Source organism: Nipponia nippon, unplaced genomic scaffold (genome assembly GCF_047370975.1).
Source record: "Nipponia nippon isolate SJK-2023a ecotype South Korea unplaced genomic scaffold, ASM4737097v1 scaffold_17, whole genome shotgun sequence".
Classification (NCBI taxonomy): domain Eukaryota; kingdom Metazoa; phylum Chordata; class Aves; order Pelecaniformes; family Threskiornithidae; genus Nipponia; species Nipponia nippon.
This window is the reverse complement of record NW_028262333.1, coordinates 713,305-729,974: the sequence shown is the minus strand read 5'-3', so window position 1 is coordinate 729,974 and position 16,670 is coordinate 713,305. Positions and strand designations below refer to the sequence as shown.

General features: G+C 61.7%; 1 protein-coding gene across 1 annotated transcript in view; it reads left to right on the top strand.

The window, feature by feature from the left end:
* ABLIM3 (actin binding LIM protein family member 3) overlaps positions 1-16,670 on the top strand; it is a 56,555-nt gene that overhangs the window by 27,107 nt on the left and 12,778 nt on the right. Inside the window, exons 2-7 of the mRNA XM_087753737.1 lie at positions 5,477-5,617; positions 8,056-8,239; positions 8,653-8,765; positions 11,167-11,293; positions 11,431-11,524; positions 16,580-16,667. Of these exons, the coding sequence (XP_087609863.1) occupies positions 5,477-5,617; positions 8,056-8,239; positions 8,653-8,765; positions 11,167-11,293; positions 11,431-11,524; positions 16,580-16,667 (747 nt within the window). The remainder of the gene's footprint in view (positions 1-5,476; positions 5,618-8,055; positions 8,240-8,652; positions 8,766-11,166; positions 11,294-11,430; positions 11,525-16,579; positions 16,668-16,670) is intronic.

The window sequence follows — 16,670 nt, the reverse complement described above, 5'->3', positions numbered from 1 at the left end:
CCAACTGCTGGCCCCTTCCTCTGTTTCGGGGGTAATTCGGCTGATCTTTCAGCTGGGCCACCAGCACCGGCACGGTGCGGGGCACATGCCCACATTGTGCCCTTACCCGTCCACCCACTGCCGACAGCCCCCAGCGCCTTTCCCCACTGTCACCTTCTTGGCAGGGAGCTGGGGTGGGTGAGCAGCCGTGGTGGCCAGAGCAGGCTCACTCCTGCGCCCCGGGGTCGGAGGCGGCCCTGGCAGGACGGCCGGCTGAAGCTCTTCCCGCGCTGCCTGTGGCACCAGCCACATCATTTGGCTCCGAGCCCGTCTTTCCCTTCCTCCCCAAAGGCATTTTTACAGCCATGGCCAAGCTCTTTGGCCGCTGCGGGGTGGCAGGCAGGAGCCCTCAGCCCCGCTGCTGATGAGAAACCCATATCCAGTGGCCGCTGGAGCTCCCACCCTTCCTCCCCAGCCGCCCTTGGGATGCAGCACGGCTCCCGCCTGGAGGGGAAATCCTCCCCCTCGCCTCCCGCGGGGCTCAGAGCCGGCTGGGCCGCCCCGCATCCCTGCTGTGGCAAGAGGATTTGGGGTGCAGGCTCCCCAAACACCACCTCTTTCTCCCTGCATCCCAGTGGGGGTTTCTTCTGACCCCCCTCGCTCTCTGCCCCCAGCCCGGCACATTGTGTCCCATCGCCAGTGCTTCACCCCAGCCTCTCCCTCAGCCTTCAGCGCTTCCAGCAAAATTCCTTTCTGGCCAGTCATTGCCGCCCCTCGGCCTCGACGTCTCTGGGGCTGGTGCGCTGGCGGGGCCGGGCTTCCTCTTCCTGAGCTGTCCCGGCCCCCGTCGCGTTCCCAGCCCTCTCCTCGCCGTCGCCCAGTGCCATGGCATCGGCCCTTCCCTAGGGACACGAGGGCCCGGGGTCTGCCAGCAGAGCCCACCTCGGGGTTCGGGTGCCCAGCTCCCCTCGCCCTCCCCGGTGGAGCCCCATCCCGTGTGCCCCCCGTGCCGTCCTGGCCCCACCACCCCCAGTGATTTTTTGCGAGCGGATGATTTACAGCCCCAGTTAACGCCAGGAGCGTGCAGAGGGCGACTGCGGTGAATCGCTCGCTGCGAGGCAGCGGGGAGGAGTGGGAGGCAGCAGCTGCTGCAGGGGGCTCAGCCCCGAGGAGGTGTGAGGTCTCCTGACAGCATCGTCTGCCCTGACACACTGCTGCTCCCGCTCGCCTCCCGGCACCCACCCCAACTCGGGGCTCACCCAGGCACACACCCAGCACCCCCTGGAGCTGGACCCCATGCTGACACCCACAGCACCCAGTGGGAACATCTCCCCTACACACAGCCAGCACCCGCTTGCTCACTGCATATGCCGGTGCTCAGCCCAGCACCCACTCGCCTCAGCTTCCCATGGTGTACTGCCTCTTGTTATTAATTAAAGGGTGAATGCTTTGCTTTTCCACAGTCCCCTTCACCTGTGGCTCTCTGAACATTGTGCAAATATTAATTACTGGTAATTAATTAAATCAGGCCTCCCCGTCCCCCTGTGGAGATGCTGTCTCATAAACATGCTGATAGCATAGCATCAGGGCAGGCTCTCCGAGCTGGGTGGGAGCTTCCAGTTACCTGTTGCTAACGATGCAAACCCCGCCTGCAGCAGTTTGTACCTGATTGACCTTCCTGGAGGGCTAATGGGCTGGGAGAGTGATAGGTGTGAAACTAGCGGGACCTGGTCTGATCCCAGTAAGGACTGATGGATGGATCTTTATAAATGCCCCTGGGTGTCCTGTTCCTTGCAGCTTGTGCTCCTGGAAACTTGGTTCTGGGTTGTTGCTGGTGTATGTGGTGCCTGGGGCTGCCTGGGTGGGGGTCCCAAGCAGAGCTTGCTTTGTGTCAGCCCTGAGCCTGCCCGGGGGGGGCTGTGCCCTGTTACCTGCACTGGTGTTGAGCTGCCATCCCTGTCCCTCCGAGGTAGATGGGGATTATCTCCCGTCAGCCTCCCTCTCCTGAAGGGCTTAAAGCGTTTCGGAGGCAGCATACAGGTTCAGCGCTCCCTGTCCGGCTGCTCCTCGGTGAGGGCTGGGACGCTGGGCAGGAAGGCAAACGAGGCTGCTGACCCTCCTGCGGCGGAAGGTGGGTGCTCTGGGAACGAAGGAGGGGGCTTGCTCGGGGATGTGCAGCAGGAACCTGCAGGTTGCTTGCTGCAGCATGGCTTGGGGGATCTCTTGGGCAAGGTCCCTCTGCCCTCCCAGGGCACACAGCTCCTCCGCGCAGCCTTGGGTGTTGTTTGGGGGCACCATCTCTCCCCCCACTGGGTCACAAGCTCCCTTGCTTGCGTATGGCTGCTGCTGTCTGTCCCTAAGTCTGCGCAGGGCACCGATCCCTGACCAGAGGTGCCACCTTAATCCGGATCAGTGGGAAATCTGCTGCATGCCCACGCAGCCCTGCGCGGCAGCTCGCTGCCTGGCTGTGGCCACAGCAGCTCCTTGGACTCAGCTGGGACGTGGGGGCAGCCCCACAGGTTCCCACCCCGGGGCAGCCTTCTGTGATGCATCGTGGAGCACAAATGCATTAACTGGGGAGCGAAGCCAGCTTAATTTCCTGCTCTACCAGCAAAAGCGGGAGCAAACTGGGGTGAGATTAAGGCATTCCTTGGGCAGCTCCCACCCCCTCACCCTGACTGCTGTATCTTGGCCTGCGAGGCAGCTAATGCTACTTACATTATTACTGGATTATTTTGGTGTAATGAGCTTTGCCCTGCTCAGCTGTCCCCCTGCGCAGGGTGTTGCGATGTGTAATACTTCCTGCGCGAGGCCACGAGGCGGGCAGCTGCCGGCTCAAAAACAAGCAGAGCCCCAGCAAAACAATGCATTAATGTTCCTGGAGCAAAATTCCAGCATGGGCCGGAGGTTAATCACAAATCAGGGAGCTTTCGGCTTAGTGCTGAACAAAGCCAGCAGGCGGGAGGGTGATGGTGCCCTAAGCCGGGTCCTGACCCGTCTCCATGGGTACAAACAGGAGTGACTGTATTGGTTTCATCTCTGCCAGCGGCGTAACACAGCTATGAGCATCTCTTCCATCCTCGGCTCCTTCTCCTCTGCCTTCCCTCCCGTCAGACCTGCCAGTGCAGGGCTTGGCGATGGGTTGCTATGGACACCAAGAAGTTTCCCCTAGAGACCAGCAGCCCGGCATAAGTGATGCCTGCATTTTCTGACATTGATATTTTTTTTTCTTCCCCTTTTTTTATTATTAATGTTTGTTTAAGTGTTGATTAATTTCCAGCCTTTCACCCCACCTCCCTCCTGCTTTTCTCTCCGAGCTTTGTGGATTGCCGTGGCTGTGTCCCAGGGCTTGGCTCCTGCTTCGTTCTCGGCAAGGGTGCGAGCACAGGGCGCGTGGGAGGAAGCTTCAGCGCTGTAACTCCTGCTCTGCTGGAGACCCCTACAGAAGAGATCCCCCATTTATTCCAGCCTCGGGAGATCCTGCTGGGGTCAGGCCTGGGTCCCCTTGGGCTGCTGCAGCGTTCATGGGTGCCCAGCAGCAGCAGCCGCCACAGGAGGTCCTGGACCCCTCTTCCCAGGGCGTGCGCCTGCCTGCAAAACATGCCTGCAGAAGCATGGGTGGGGGCACCCTGCTCGCTTTACAGGTGTCCCTCATCATAGTTGGGGCCTCAAAGTGATTTCGATCTAGACTAGTTAGTGTCTTTGCTGGTCTGAGCTCCAGGCCTGGCTCCCAGTTTATAGCAGCTCTCTTGGCACCGCAGCACCCTTCAGTACCTCACGTGCTGCTGTTGGCCTCTTGGCCTGCAGGAGCACGGTCGGGAGGGAAGTCCCAGCAACTCTTGGGCGTTCACGTCAAGGCTGGAGCCTGAGCTTTGCTGGGGGACACTTGTAGGAAAACCCCTCGGCTTTCCTTGCAGCCCTCCGGCCGGACTTGGCAAGGCAGCGGGTCCCCAGCAGCCCCATAGCCCCAGGGGCCGGAGCGGCGGTGAGGGAGGGCCAGCCCGTTCTCCCGGTGCTGAGCAGTGCTGCACGTCCGTAGAGCATGTCTCTGGGCGCTTGGCGTATGGGACGGGATTTTACTGTGAGACAGCGTCAATGTCATTTTGACTTCTCTTTCTTTGCTTTTGAAGCCAATAACGGGCTGTTTCTGTTCCCCGTCACATGAGCTGCCCCACGGTGAGCGAGGAGCCTCTCTGACGAGTGATCTGCTCTGTCCCCTGCCCTTCCTCCCCGCTCCGGAGGGAGTTCACGTACCAGGTTTCAATCAGCTGCTTCTCTTGTTCCTGGGAATGCAGTTCAGCACTGGGTCAGAAAGTCTCTGGTCCATTGAAATCCTGCCCTTTGCTGCTCGAGTTGCCGAAATTGCATCTCCCTCTCTGAACTCCCACAGCAAACGAGTCCGTTGCTGCTTGGCCCCTGCCTGCAGCAGCTGGCATGGTGTCAGCCAGCCCAGGGCTCCTGCGAGCGGCCTGTGCACTTGCAGGTGGGGCAGGGAAAGCAGGATCTGCTCTTTAAAATGTTTTCTGTGTGTGTTTGGGGATTGTGCTGAGACAGCAGAAAGACCCCCTGCTCTGTACGGTTCCTCCCCTGGAGCCTGGGGCGAGGCTGCAGAGCATCAGCCCTTCGTGGTGGTCCGCAGAGCTGCCGGGGGGGCTGAGGAGTGGAGGTGGGTCCCAGGACCGTCTGCAGCAGGAGCAGGCCAGTTCTTGCCCATAGCTCTGGGGGAGCCATGTTGCCCTCCCCTCCTCTGCGGCCCCCGGCTCAGCGCAGAGCCTGCACGCGCCACGGTGCCGCTCTGGAAGGAGCAGCGGGGCTGGGATGCTGCTCCTCGCCGAGGAGGTGAGAGTCCCACCAGGGCCAAACACTCAATTGCTGTGATGTTTGAAAGCTCCTTGAAAAATTACTTCTTCATCCAGTTCCGAACCAAACAAGTGGAAGCTCCAAAAAACAACAGTTCCTTCCCATGCTGCTGCCAAACGAGTGCTCGCTGGCGCGTCTCTGAGCAGGCCAGCAGCAAGCGAGGACTGCCCGAGGGCTGAGCAGAGCAGAGCCGGTGGGCAGCTGGTCCCTGCGTTGTCTTTCTGCACCTGCTTAGGAAATAGGAGAGCCTCCAGGGAGCTCTGCATGGCTGTGGGGCGATGGTGCAGGTGACCTGGTTGTCCATGCAGGGACAGGGAGCAGTGCCTGGACACTTGCACCGCACAGCACTTAGGACTGCAGACCTGTGAGCCAGATGGGGGTAGTGGCTCTTTTGTGGGGACATGGAAATCCCGAATCCAGACAGGGATGTGCACCCAGCTCAGAGTCACCGGGTGCTGTCACAGGCTCGGCTGTCCTTTGCCCTTAGCGATGGCCTGATGTCCGGCTGCTGTGTCGCAGTTGCCCGAGGGCTCTTCTGCAGCCGCTGGGCTGAGGTCAGTGCTGTGACGCCCGGCTGCGTCCTGAATGCTAACAGACCCTTCCCCTCTCTTGCTTTTCCCTCCCTCCTTTCTGCCAGCAGTTCCCTATCAGCAAAACCCCTACACCCCTGGGAGCAGCTCCACCGTCATCCAGTGCTACCGCTGCGGGGACACCTGCAAGGGAGAGGTGGTGCGCGTCCAGAGCAATCACTTCCACATCCGCTGCTTCACCTGCCAAGGTAGGACGGTGCCGCCCGAAGAGCTGGTGGCCAGGCTGCCCTGCAGCCCTGGATGCAGTCTGGGAAGCAAAAGGCTGGGCGCAGACCTACTTGGCCCCCTGAGATGTGGTCACACACCCCGGGGATGGCAGCTTCCCGCAGGGGTGGATGTGGCGCGGCACAGGCGGGGAGGCAACGGCGCAGGGCTGGCGCAGCGCAGGCAATGCCCCTGCGTGATGCCAGAGCTGGCAGGCTGTGAACAGGGGTGGCCAAGACCTGGGCACCGTTACTACCCTCAAGCTGCCTCAATGCCAACAGCCCACTCTGCGCCGGTCCCAAACGTACCCACGGCCCATCTGTGATCTCGAGGGGCCACCGTGTCCTTCAGCCTGCCCCCAAATCGGGAGGAGGAGGAGGAGGAGGAGGAGGTGTTGCCAGCCTGGCTGAGAGGCAGCGAGGCGGGGGAGATGCCCGGAGCAGCTCCTGCCAGGGCTGGGGGCAGGTGACGGATCGCTGCCACCCACACGTGGGATGCAACCGGGGTGCTGTGGGATGCTGTGTGCCGCAGCTGGGGCTCGACAGCCCCCAGGGGCTGGCAGAAATAGAGGAGAGAGGTTGCTTGAATCTTCCCTGAGCGCAAGAGGGGAGCTGTGGAGCTGTAAAAGCTAACAGCCCAGAGCTGCTGCTGAAGGGCTCCTTAGCATGTTTATTAAAGCAGCCGCTCTCAACCAGGCCGGTGGCCGCTTCTGTAGGTTGTAAAGCATCCCATTACCAGGGCTTTTAAAAGGTCTCTGATCTTCCAAGCTCCCAGCACCTTGTGCTGAGCAGGACATAAATCCCTGTCCCCTTGGCCATGCTTTGCTGCTCCTCCCCCGGCTGGAGGGGACTCTTCCCCTGGGCTGTCCCCACCGCTGCTGCAGCCTTGTCCCCCACGGCCTGGGCAGCCCCGGGCCATGGGAGCGCCCTCGGGGCTGGCCTGGGTGCTCGGGGCGCTGTGCCGAGCCCCTTCCAGCGGGAGCTGCGCGTCCGAGGAGCTCAGACAGCCCTGGCTTCAAAGGGGCTGGGAGCTGGCAGGGAGAGCTTGCCAGTGCGCGCTGCCTGATGTCCAAGTGAAAGGGAATAAATAACGAGAGGAAATCCTCCCGTCTCACCTTCCCTCACAGCTCTTACCCCTGCCATCTCAGGCGGGCTGCTGCCGGCCCCCGCGCCAGCCCCACGGCTTGTCCCCGACGCATCCCTGGGAGCCTGGCACGGCTGCTGCAGCCCCTGGGGATGCGCGCCAGTCCCACACCAAATGGGGCCCAGACCTGCCTCCGTTTTTCTTGCTTCTGCTTCCCGATACTGTCCCGGAGCTGGTGGTCTGTCCCTTGTCACTGATGAGGAAATGCTGGCAGGCTGTTTTGGAGAGCAGCGGGTGCTGGCCCTGTACCCCCGGCTGTCTGCCCACAGCGCCGGGGAGCAGCTTTGCAGGGGATGCTCTGCCCCCGCGGGCCCTGCAGCCAGCGGCTCCAGCTGTGCCCTGGGGAGGGTGGCTGCTGCGCGGGCTGGCCCATGGGCGCAGGTGAGGTGTGCGGGGACAGGACAGAGGGGTGCTTGGGGGCGAAGGGTAAAAGCAGAGACCAAGATGGGCTGTGCCATTGGGTGCTCAGTTGCTCTGTAGTTCCCCCTTCCACCCCATCACCTTGAAGGAGAGGTGATGGGCATCGTGCAAAGGCCCCTGGACCCAGTCCCTGTGCCCGTTCCTGAGGTACCTTCCAGGGTCTGATACTCTCGAGGCCTCTCTGTGGATGGAGAAGATGTAGGAGGGAAATGACACTAAGGGCCAGGGCTTGCCACATCTCCTTGGATTACTCTGATGGGCTGTGCACCACCCACGGTTCCCACAGCAGGGAAGGAAGCGAGGTTGGGCTGGACACCTATGGAAAAACAAGCAGTGAGAGCACCAACCCCAGTCTGCCCCAGGATCTGTTCCCATCGGGGCACGGCTTCATGTCCAGGCCAGGGAGTGGAGATGGCTCATCATGGAGAAGGCAGTGCCCCAGGGTGTGGAGACGACCTCTCCCCAACTGTCCCTAGGGCATGGCCAACTCTTTGCAGTCTTATTCTTGGCTTCCCAACACCATGTGAGTGTCAAATGGAGGGGCTGAGCCCTGTCCAGGCGCCATGGGTCCAGGAGGGGATGCCATGGACCCTCCTTGGCTGTTTGTGCAAGGCTGGTGGGGGCTGCAGGGGTTCCCCTCCCTGCACTGGGGTTTTCCTCTGGGAGTGCCCAGCCCTGGCTGTCTGGGCAGCACCATCCTGCACCCCGCCACAGCCCAACACTGACATCTTGTGGTGCTGGGGGAAGGCCCCAGCGCGTCTGGTCGGAAGGGAAACCCTCCTAGATGCAGCAGAGGTGGCCTCAGAGATCCCTAGCCCTGCTTGCTGCCCCTTGACGGGTGCATGTCCTCTCCCCGCAGTGTGCGGCTGCGACCTGGCCCAGTCGGGCTTCTTCTTTAAGAACCAGGAGTACATCTGCACCCACGACTACCAGCAGCTCTACGGGACCCGCTGTGACAGCTGCGGGGACTTCATCACCGGAGAGGTCATCTCCGCCCTGGGGAGGACCTACCACCCCAAGTGCTTTGTCTGCAGCACCTGCAGGTGAGCTGAAGCTGTCTCTGAGTGCACGCGACCCCCTGCATAAGCCCCGTGCAGCCCTTGGCCATGCACCAGGGAGAGGGGTGTTCCTTAGCCTGTAGCCTCTCATTCCCCGCTCAGCACTGCAGCAAGCGCCTCCTCTGCGTTTTCTTAGTGGAAACCCTTGGGAAGCAATGAAGTGGCTCCGACCCTTCCCTTTGCAGCCTGGAGACCTGCCTTAATGCCTGCATTGGTCCTCCTGCCCCGGCACACGTTGCACACTCCCTGCCTCCCCTTGCAGCCCTCACCTGCAGCCCCTCCACTCCCCAGCACCGCGGGTCCTGCTGGCCCCTGGGGAAGGAGCTCACGGGCGGCCCCATGCGCTGCGTGGAGAGGGGCGAGCGGCTCACAGCTCCCCACCTTTTCTTTGGCTGCAGGAAGCCGTTCCCCATCGGAGACAAAGTCACATTCAGCGGGAAGGACTGCGTCTGCCAAAACTGCTCCCATTCTCTCATCAGCACCAAACCTATCAAGATCCACGGGCCCAGCCGTAAGTTGACTGCTCTTGTGTTATGTGACGGCTGCAAGGAGAGGGACCGCCTGTCCCTGGAGCAGTGCTCGGGGAGCTGACTGGACGGGCTTTGGGGCCAGCGTGCAGCGCTGCACGGAGCCACGGGCGTTTGCAGAGGTTTTGGAGGAGGAACAGGATAGTCCCATGGCTCCACCCGGCATTGCAGGTCACCGCTGGTTTCGGAAACTCCCTTGGCCTGTTTGTGACCTGGGTGGGTGCTGCCACCCCAGCGGGTGATGTCTGGGGCGGTGGGGAGGTTTTGGAGCTGGGTTTGCTCGGAGGCAGTGCCCAAACGTTGCTTCATGCCCCACTGCACCAACGTCTCTGTCCGAGTGCCAGCCCTGGGACCGCTCGCCTGGCTTTCCCAACGCTGGCATTACTCGCTGCCTCTACAAGCACTGAAAAGGCTTCTTGCACTCACCCCCTTGTGCTGATGAACCTAAGTTAAAACTCAGGACAGGCTCTTTTGGGTGGATTTGGCCTTGATTTTGACCCCAGGTTGTTCCTTGGGATACCCTCTCTTCATGCTATTCCCCTCTCATGGAGCTTTGCTCGCCCAGTCTTGCCTTGCTGCTGGCTCTCTGCCCCAGGCCACTGCGGAGCATCCCGTGGGTGCTGTGCTTGGGGGCTGGCAGAGCATCCCTGGGGCATGGAGCTGCTGCAGGCAGGGCTCACTTCAGCCCATGTCCAGAGCAAGGGGACTGCAGCGTTAACAACCATGCTTCGCTGTCTCCCATATGCCCCGTGTTTGCTGCTGTCAGGTCCCAGGGGAGCTGTCTCAGCGCGGTGCATGGGCAGGTGGCAGAAGGCAGGGAGAGCCAGGAGCTGTGCCACGCCGTGGTGCCCAAACACTGCCACGTCAGCCACGTGGCGAGGCCGGGCGGGGGTCCTTGTGGCTATGGCTCAGCAAGGCTTGGAGCATCCGTGCCTGGAGCTGAGCCCTGCAGCCAGGGCCGGACCCAGCACTGTGGTGTCACCCATGGTCCTTGTCATCTGGTCACTGTGGTGGCACTGGTGGTGGCTCTTTGGATTGAGTTGTGAATTGGTGCTGAAAGGTCCCTGGGAGCTCCCCAAGCTGCCTCCCCCCAGCTCTCACCATGGCCTTGGTGCAGCTGGAGGATGTGGCAGGGTTTGAATGAGTCCCAGCCCGAGGACGGGGTTTCCCCATCTCACTCCATCAGGACCCCGAGCTGCCAGAGCCAGGCTGCGGCCAGCCCCCAGCACCCCGCTGTCTCCCATAGCAGGGCCAGGGCAGCGGGCAGGGGAAGGGCAGCCACACGCTCTGCCCTTGCCTGCCTTCCTCCCCCTTCCCACCAGCGCTCCTCCCTGGCTGCAGAGCGGGGTTACCTGAGGGCACCATGCTTTATTCATAGGCAGCTGCAGGCAGCAGCCAGATGAAGCCTGCTGCCCGCATGTGCCCCTTGCGGCACAGGTGCCCCGGCAGTGCCACCCAGACAGGGTGGCAGGGGAGGTTTGCCTGCTGGAGCCCACACTGGTGCACTCTGCGGGGAGGACATCCCTAGAAGAAGGATGCTGAGCCTCTCCCTGCAGCCCCAGCCCTGCCAGCAACAAATAAAACAGCAGCACTTGTGTGACAGAGGGAATGGGCTCAGTGGAAAAGCCTGCCTGCGCGGTGCTGCTGCACCTCTGTGGTGCCGCGGCAGGGAGGGAGTTAAGGAGAAACCCCATCCAGGCAAACCTGCTGCCCAGGGGGAGGAGAGGACAAGGAGGAGTCAAGGTCAGGGGTCCGAGGCCCATGTGCTTCCTGCTCCCAGCCTTGACGAGAGCCAGGGGAAGCGGGGAAGGAAGGGAGTCTCGTAAATACTGCAGCGGGGCCGGACGCGGCTGCCGGAGAGCACAGCCCTTCCTCTGCTGCGCTCGCTGCCGGACACTTCCCACCGCTCCCGCCCCAGAGGGGAGCCCCCAGGGACCTGCCAGGGCAGCACGGCCCCCCCAGCCCATGCACTTGCCCGGGTTTGAGCTCACCACCCGGCAGGGAGACGCGGCTCTGGCTGTGGTGGGTGCTTGGCCAGCGTGGCTGGGTGCCAGCGGTTCCTCAGAGGTCCCAGCTCCAGCAGGAGGCTTTCCTCCTGTCTCCTTTGCTGGGAACAAGCAGAGGTGGCGTATTCCTGTAAAGAAATTATTCCCCATAAATGATCCCGAAGGGGCTGCCCCTGGAGTGGTCTCAGGAGCAGGGTTTTTATAACAGCAGCATCCCCTTTGGGGCAGGGCTTCCTCTGAGTGCGAGGGGTGCACCGGCTTAAACAGCGCGGGGGCCTCGACATGGGCCAGCAGATGCGTGTGTCCCTGCCACTCTGCCGAGCCCCTGCCGCGGAGCTGCGGTGGTCCCATGTGCTCCCCCCATCTTCTGTCCCCCCAGACTGCGCAGGCTGCAAGGAGGAGATCAAGCAAGGCCAGTCCCTCCTGGCCCTGGAGAAGCAGTGGCACGTCAGCTGCTTCAAGTGCCAAACGTGCGGGATCATCCTCACCGGCGAGTACATCAGCAAGTGAGTGCTGCCGTGGTGGCGGCAGGCTTGGCCGTGCCGGCCATTGCTGGGCTGCACCCCCGGGGCTGGGGCTGCAGCGAGGGGGTGCCCAGCCTGGCTCACCCCCTGCTCACCCCCTTCTCCTCCCTCTCCCAAAGGGATGGCGTCCCATATTGCGAGTCCGACTACCATGCCCAGTTCGGCATCAAGTGCGAGACCTGTGACCGGTACATCAGCGGCAGGGTCCTGGAGGTGAGTCCTGGGGCTGTGGCCACCCCGTCCCGGTCTGTAATAGGGACCATGTGCGTCCCGCCCCGAGGTGCATGCCTTGGGGAGGCGTGGGAGTTTCATCATCCTGCACCATTGTCATGCCACCCTCTCGGGTCTCTCGGGGCCACGGCTCTTCCTGTGGTGGGTGAGTGAAGACAGTCTGACCGCCTTCTCTGAACCCCCCGCTCTGGAGGGAGGGAGTGGGGAAGGAGCAACGCCACCCTGCAGACCTTTGGAGAGGAGGCTTGGGTACTGGAGCTCCAGAAGCAGCCAGAGCACGCGGTGGCCTGGGTGTGCTGGGACGTGTCCAGAGCCCAAGATGTGGGGACGCTAGCCTTAACCAGCTGCTGCCATGCCCGGCTCTGGAGCATCCCCACCATACTCGCCCCAGCTGCCTTCCGAGCGCATCCCTGTGCAGGCAGCCTGCCTGTTGCCTTGGAAACGCATCCAGCACAGCCGCCTGCTGCGGAGCCTGGGCGAGGGGCTGCAGCACCCTGCCCGCAGGCAGCCGTCCCCACGGCACACCCCTTTGCAGGACAGCCACCGGAGCAGCGGGTCCCCTGCTCTGGGCTAAATCCAGAGGGGGCTGTGCTCATCAGCTTGGTGGCCAGCAGGAGCTGCTCTGGCAGAGCTACCGAGGGATGCAGGGATCCCATGGGGATCCCACAGCAAGGTATGGATGCAGGTAGCAGTGGAGGATGTTTTGGGCGATGGTGGAGCTGCACAGCCAGCAGAGGTGGGGGAGTGGGGTTTGCTGTTGGGGAGGGACAGAGAGGTCCGTCAGGGCTGGTCCTCCCGGCAGCCGGGCAGTCAGGTCCTTCCTGCGGTCCGTGCTCCTGGAGGTGAGGTGTCCTGTCATGCTTTCCGTTTCTACCCCAACATCTGCAGGGGAAAAGAAAAAGCTGGAAATAATGGTCTGGGGGTAAACTAAAGGCTCAGGAGGCAGAAAGATGTCAGAATGAGACCTGTTGTGATTTTTAGACCCCCTGGTGATGCTGTGGGGCTGGGCTGTGGTGGTGTAGACAGGCAGCAATGCTGACAGTGTGCTCAGGCACTCCTGAGACCTTCCCTTCATGGGAAGGGAAGATGTGGGTGGCATTGGCACCCACACCTCTGCCATCTCCAGACAGCAGCGATAGGAAGCTGTATCCCAAAATCAGAGGTCCTGTGGCTCCACAGCGAGCCAGACCGCAGGCGCTGTGGGCTGGAGCGGCAGCGGCTGTGTAGGTCTCCAGCCTGCTGAGGGCTGTTCCAGGGCATCTCCAGCCTCTTTCACTCACAGCCTACCAAGAAATGGTCACCTGCTGGCTGGGCTGGCCTGAAAGCACCCAGCCTGGCCAGGGAACCTCTCCTGGAGCTGGATGCCAGGAGTCTTCTGGCATCTTCCCCCTCTTCAGGGAGCTGCCTCTGCCTGGGAAGGCTTTCTGCTGACTCCAGGCTTCGGCAGCAGTCCTGGCGCTGGCTGCTGTGAGTGTGAGCTCAGCGCTGCAGTGGCTGCCGTGGGCCAGCTGCCCATCGCGGGGCCACTTGATTAGCAAACATCCGAGCAGAGCAGGGTGAAGCCAGAGGGTCCCCTGAGGACGAATCCCTGCTGGGCTCCCCTGGGCAGTCTGGTCCCCAATAACCCCCTGCCAGGACAGGAGCATCCTCAGCCACCCCTGCAGGGCAAACAGGCTGGGCGTTGCATGGTGTGGGATGCTCAGCCTGAGGGTGAGTGAGAGAAGCCAGAGGGGACCTGGGACCCCTGCCCCGAGGTCGGAGGCTGTGCTGCCAACCTGGCCAGCACCCTCGGGAACTGCTGCCTCCTCACTGCACCGCTCTCAGGGTTTTCCTCACTTGGCGCAACCACAGCGAAGTCAGGATGAGCGTAGGACGTTCCCGCTGCTGCGTGTCTGAGGGGACGGACAGAGAGCAGCTCTGCCAGGCATGACAGGCGTGCAGGTGGTGGCAGCCTGCCTGCAAGCTGGAGACGGCCCCGGGGCGGTGGCAAGGGGCAGCCTTCCCCGCTCTCCCTCCCCTCCATCTCCCCCAGCTGTTCTCCCAGCATTAGCTCTGCATTCCCTCCCGCTTTGTCCTCCGCCTCTTCCCTGTGCCCTCCGTTCCAGGCTCTGCTCCCAGCGTCAGCGCTCCCTGGCCGGCGTGGCCGGCCAGCTCTGCCGGGCCGTGGGAAGGTGCTGCCTGAATTCCACGAGATGCTCCGAACGCCCATCCTCTTGCAGTAGCACCTTGCCTGCCGCACCCGCGCTGGGCATGGGAGCCCTCCTTGCACAACGAGAGTCCGGCAGGCTGGAAGTAATGATGGGCCTCGGCGCCGGGGTTCCCGTGGGCAGAGCTGAGGTGCCACCTCCTCGCAGGCACTGTCACGGTGCTGAGAGGAGCACAGGGGGGGCTGTGCCAGGCAAGGACATCGGAGCACCCCTTGCCTCCTCGCGGCCAGGGCTCAGCCTGGGCTCCACACCCTCCCTGGGTACGTGGCTGCTCGCAGTATTGAATGATCTCCTGTAAAACCAGAGGCTTTAATTGTCTTCTCCAGCAGAGCGCGAAATGGAAAGGGCGCCTTTAAATAATTTTAGGCCTTAAGGAGCTTTCTTGTGCTATCCCGGCAGCCTCCAGGCTTTCCCAACCGCTCCGAGCTGTGCAGCCAGGCTTGGATGATTAATGAGTCTTTAAGGGACTGCAAGTGATAATGAGCAGGTCTCTTCCCTCGCAGCCTCTACCAGCCTTTTACGAGCTGTAATTTTAACCAATGTCAAAGGAGCGAGGTGTGTGCGCAGTTTGGAGAGTCGCTCCTCAAGGGGGAGCGGTGGCGTTGAGGAGTTGGGTGTTTTTGGAGAAGGTCTGCGTTGAAATGAAAGTCGGGACTGAGCTGATACGTGCCCCCGGGGAGCAGCCAGCCTCGCCACGTCTGCGCCCCCAGATCTGCCAAGCGTCCCCTTCCAGGATGGCCTGACCTGTGCCAGCAGCCACAGTCTAGATAGGAAGAGATTTTTTTTTTTTTCCCCTTACTGTCAGCACACCAAGCCATTGGGGGTACTAAGAGGGTCCGAGAGCACCAAACCCATCCCAGATTCAGAGGACTGGGGGAGGCAGCACATCAGGGCCCCACGTCCCCACCATTAGCTGTCTCTAGCCAGCTGGAAATACAAGTGAGGGGAACTGCAGGCACGGTAGCCCCAAGTGTTTAGGAGCTGGGCGTAGGCTGAGTTGTTTTTCATCTCTTTTCCTTGTGTTTACAGCCGTCTCCTCCGATTGACACAGCTCAGCGTGCCTGTCGTGCGTGCGCAGTGCTGGCTGGTGGGTGCTGGCACGGTGCTGCGGCGGGCAGCTGCCCAGGCAGGGCTTTGTGCACAGGGGCTTGGGCAGAGCAGGAGGAACTGGCCATCCTTAGGGAGCCTCTGCCTTGGCGGGGCTGTTGGGTCACCTCCCTGGAGCAATGGGCGTGAGACTCAATGAGCCCACTGGCACGATGTCGATGACGCCAGGGGGTTCTAGACAAGGCTTTTAGGGGTAGAATTGGTTTAGGATCTGCATAGCCTGGAACCAGCTGGGGCGTTTGCTCAGGCTGGCAAAGCTTTCAACGCAAGCCCTTGCCATGGAGCGCTGCGGGGGGGCCGGGGCTCAGGGCCGCTGCTTGCTGGGGCTGCCGCAGGGACCTCCCGTCCCACCGGAGAGCCTGCGGGACTGGGACTGGGGCCTTCCTTGCCGCTCGCCTGTGTTCACGGTGTGTCTGAGTCTGCAGCCCTCCCACCGGGGACTTCCCTGCCACGTTGTCAAGCTTTTGGGTGTGAACTGGGGATGTTTGGGCCGTGGGCTCACTTGGGCCAGCCCAGGAGCACGTTGTGCCGCTGCCAGCAGGCATGAGCTGTGCCTGGGGCGCAGGGCTGTCCCCTCCCTGGGCTGAGGTGCGCTGCAGCGGAAGGAAGAGGGGTACAAACTCTCCCACTCATCTCCCCTGCCTGCCCTAAAACCTTCCGCTCATTTTTGGCATAAACTGGAGGGAAAAAGCCACTGGCTGCCATCTGCACCCCAAGGACGTCGAGTTCCAGGTTGATTTTTATGGGCAATCAACTGGCAGATTGTCAGTTATCCTCGCAGCAGGTTTTCCTGTTGATCCTCCCTGTTTCAAACCGGCTCCAGCCCCCTCTGTCGTAACCCTCCCCTTTGTCAGCCAGAGCCTGGTCTTCCTTCTGCTGCCTTAAACCATCCTTCCTCTGCTCTCGGACTGTTCTGGGAGAAAAGCGTCCGCTGGGGTCGAGCTCTAACAGCGCAGCCCAGGCTCCTGCCCCCAGCCAGCTCCTGCCTCCCAGCTCCCGGCCCAGAAAACGAGCCTGTAATTGAAATGTTAGCAGACACGTTGAGTGGAAACAAACTACCAATTAAAGCTATTATCCCTGTCAAAGAGCAAAGGGAGCAGCTCAGCTGCTGCTCAGCTGGGAAATAGCATGTCGCTAACTGAAGTTTGGGCACGGCTTCACAGAAGGAGAAAAGTTTCTTTAGGGAGAGGGAGCAGGGCTGGCAATGGTAGCCAGCGGGGATCCTCAGCGAGAGGAAGCCTGTGCTTTGCGACGTTTATCTTTGGGGCCCTTCTCCCTTTACTGCTTCCCTGCTGTGATGTCCGGGGCCAAACTGGCTGTTCCTGTTCACATCTGTAGAGGGAAGGAGCTGGTGCAAAGCATGGCTGCTGGGCTGAGCGTTACTGCAGGGGGCCACAGTTATTTCCAGAGTCCAAGGACAATTTGTTAGGGGTGAGGTTTATAGGGGTACCTTGTTTGGCATCTCCTGGCTCTGCTTTCCCGTGTGTTGGACAGTTCAAGGAGAGCAGAAGGGTCCCAGTCCGGCTCATAGTCCTGCAGAAGCATTAGCGATGAAGCTGTCTCTGGTTTTCTCTGTACGCTGCAGTGGTCTCCGAGGCCACTCTGAGCAGGTTGGCCACATTCACCTCGTCATTGCCTGCAGCAGAGAGGGCGGCCGGGGGAGCGAGCAGGTCGCCATGTCCTGCCTTGCTCAGGGGCCCCTCTTGTCTGCTCGCCCGTGCAGGCAGGAGGGAAGCACTACCACCCCACCTGCGCCAGATGTGTCCGCTGCCACCAGATGTTCACGGAAGGAGAGGAGATGTACCTCACAGGTA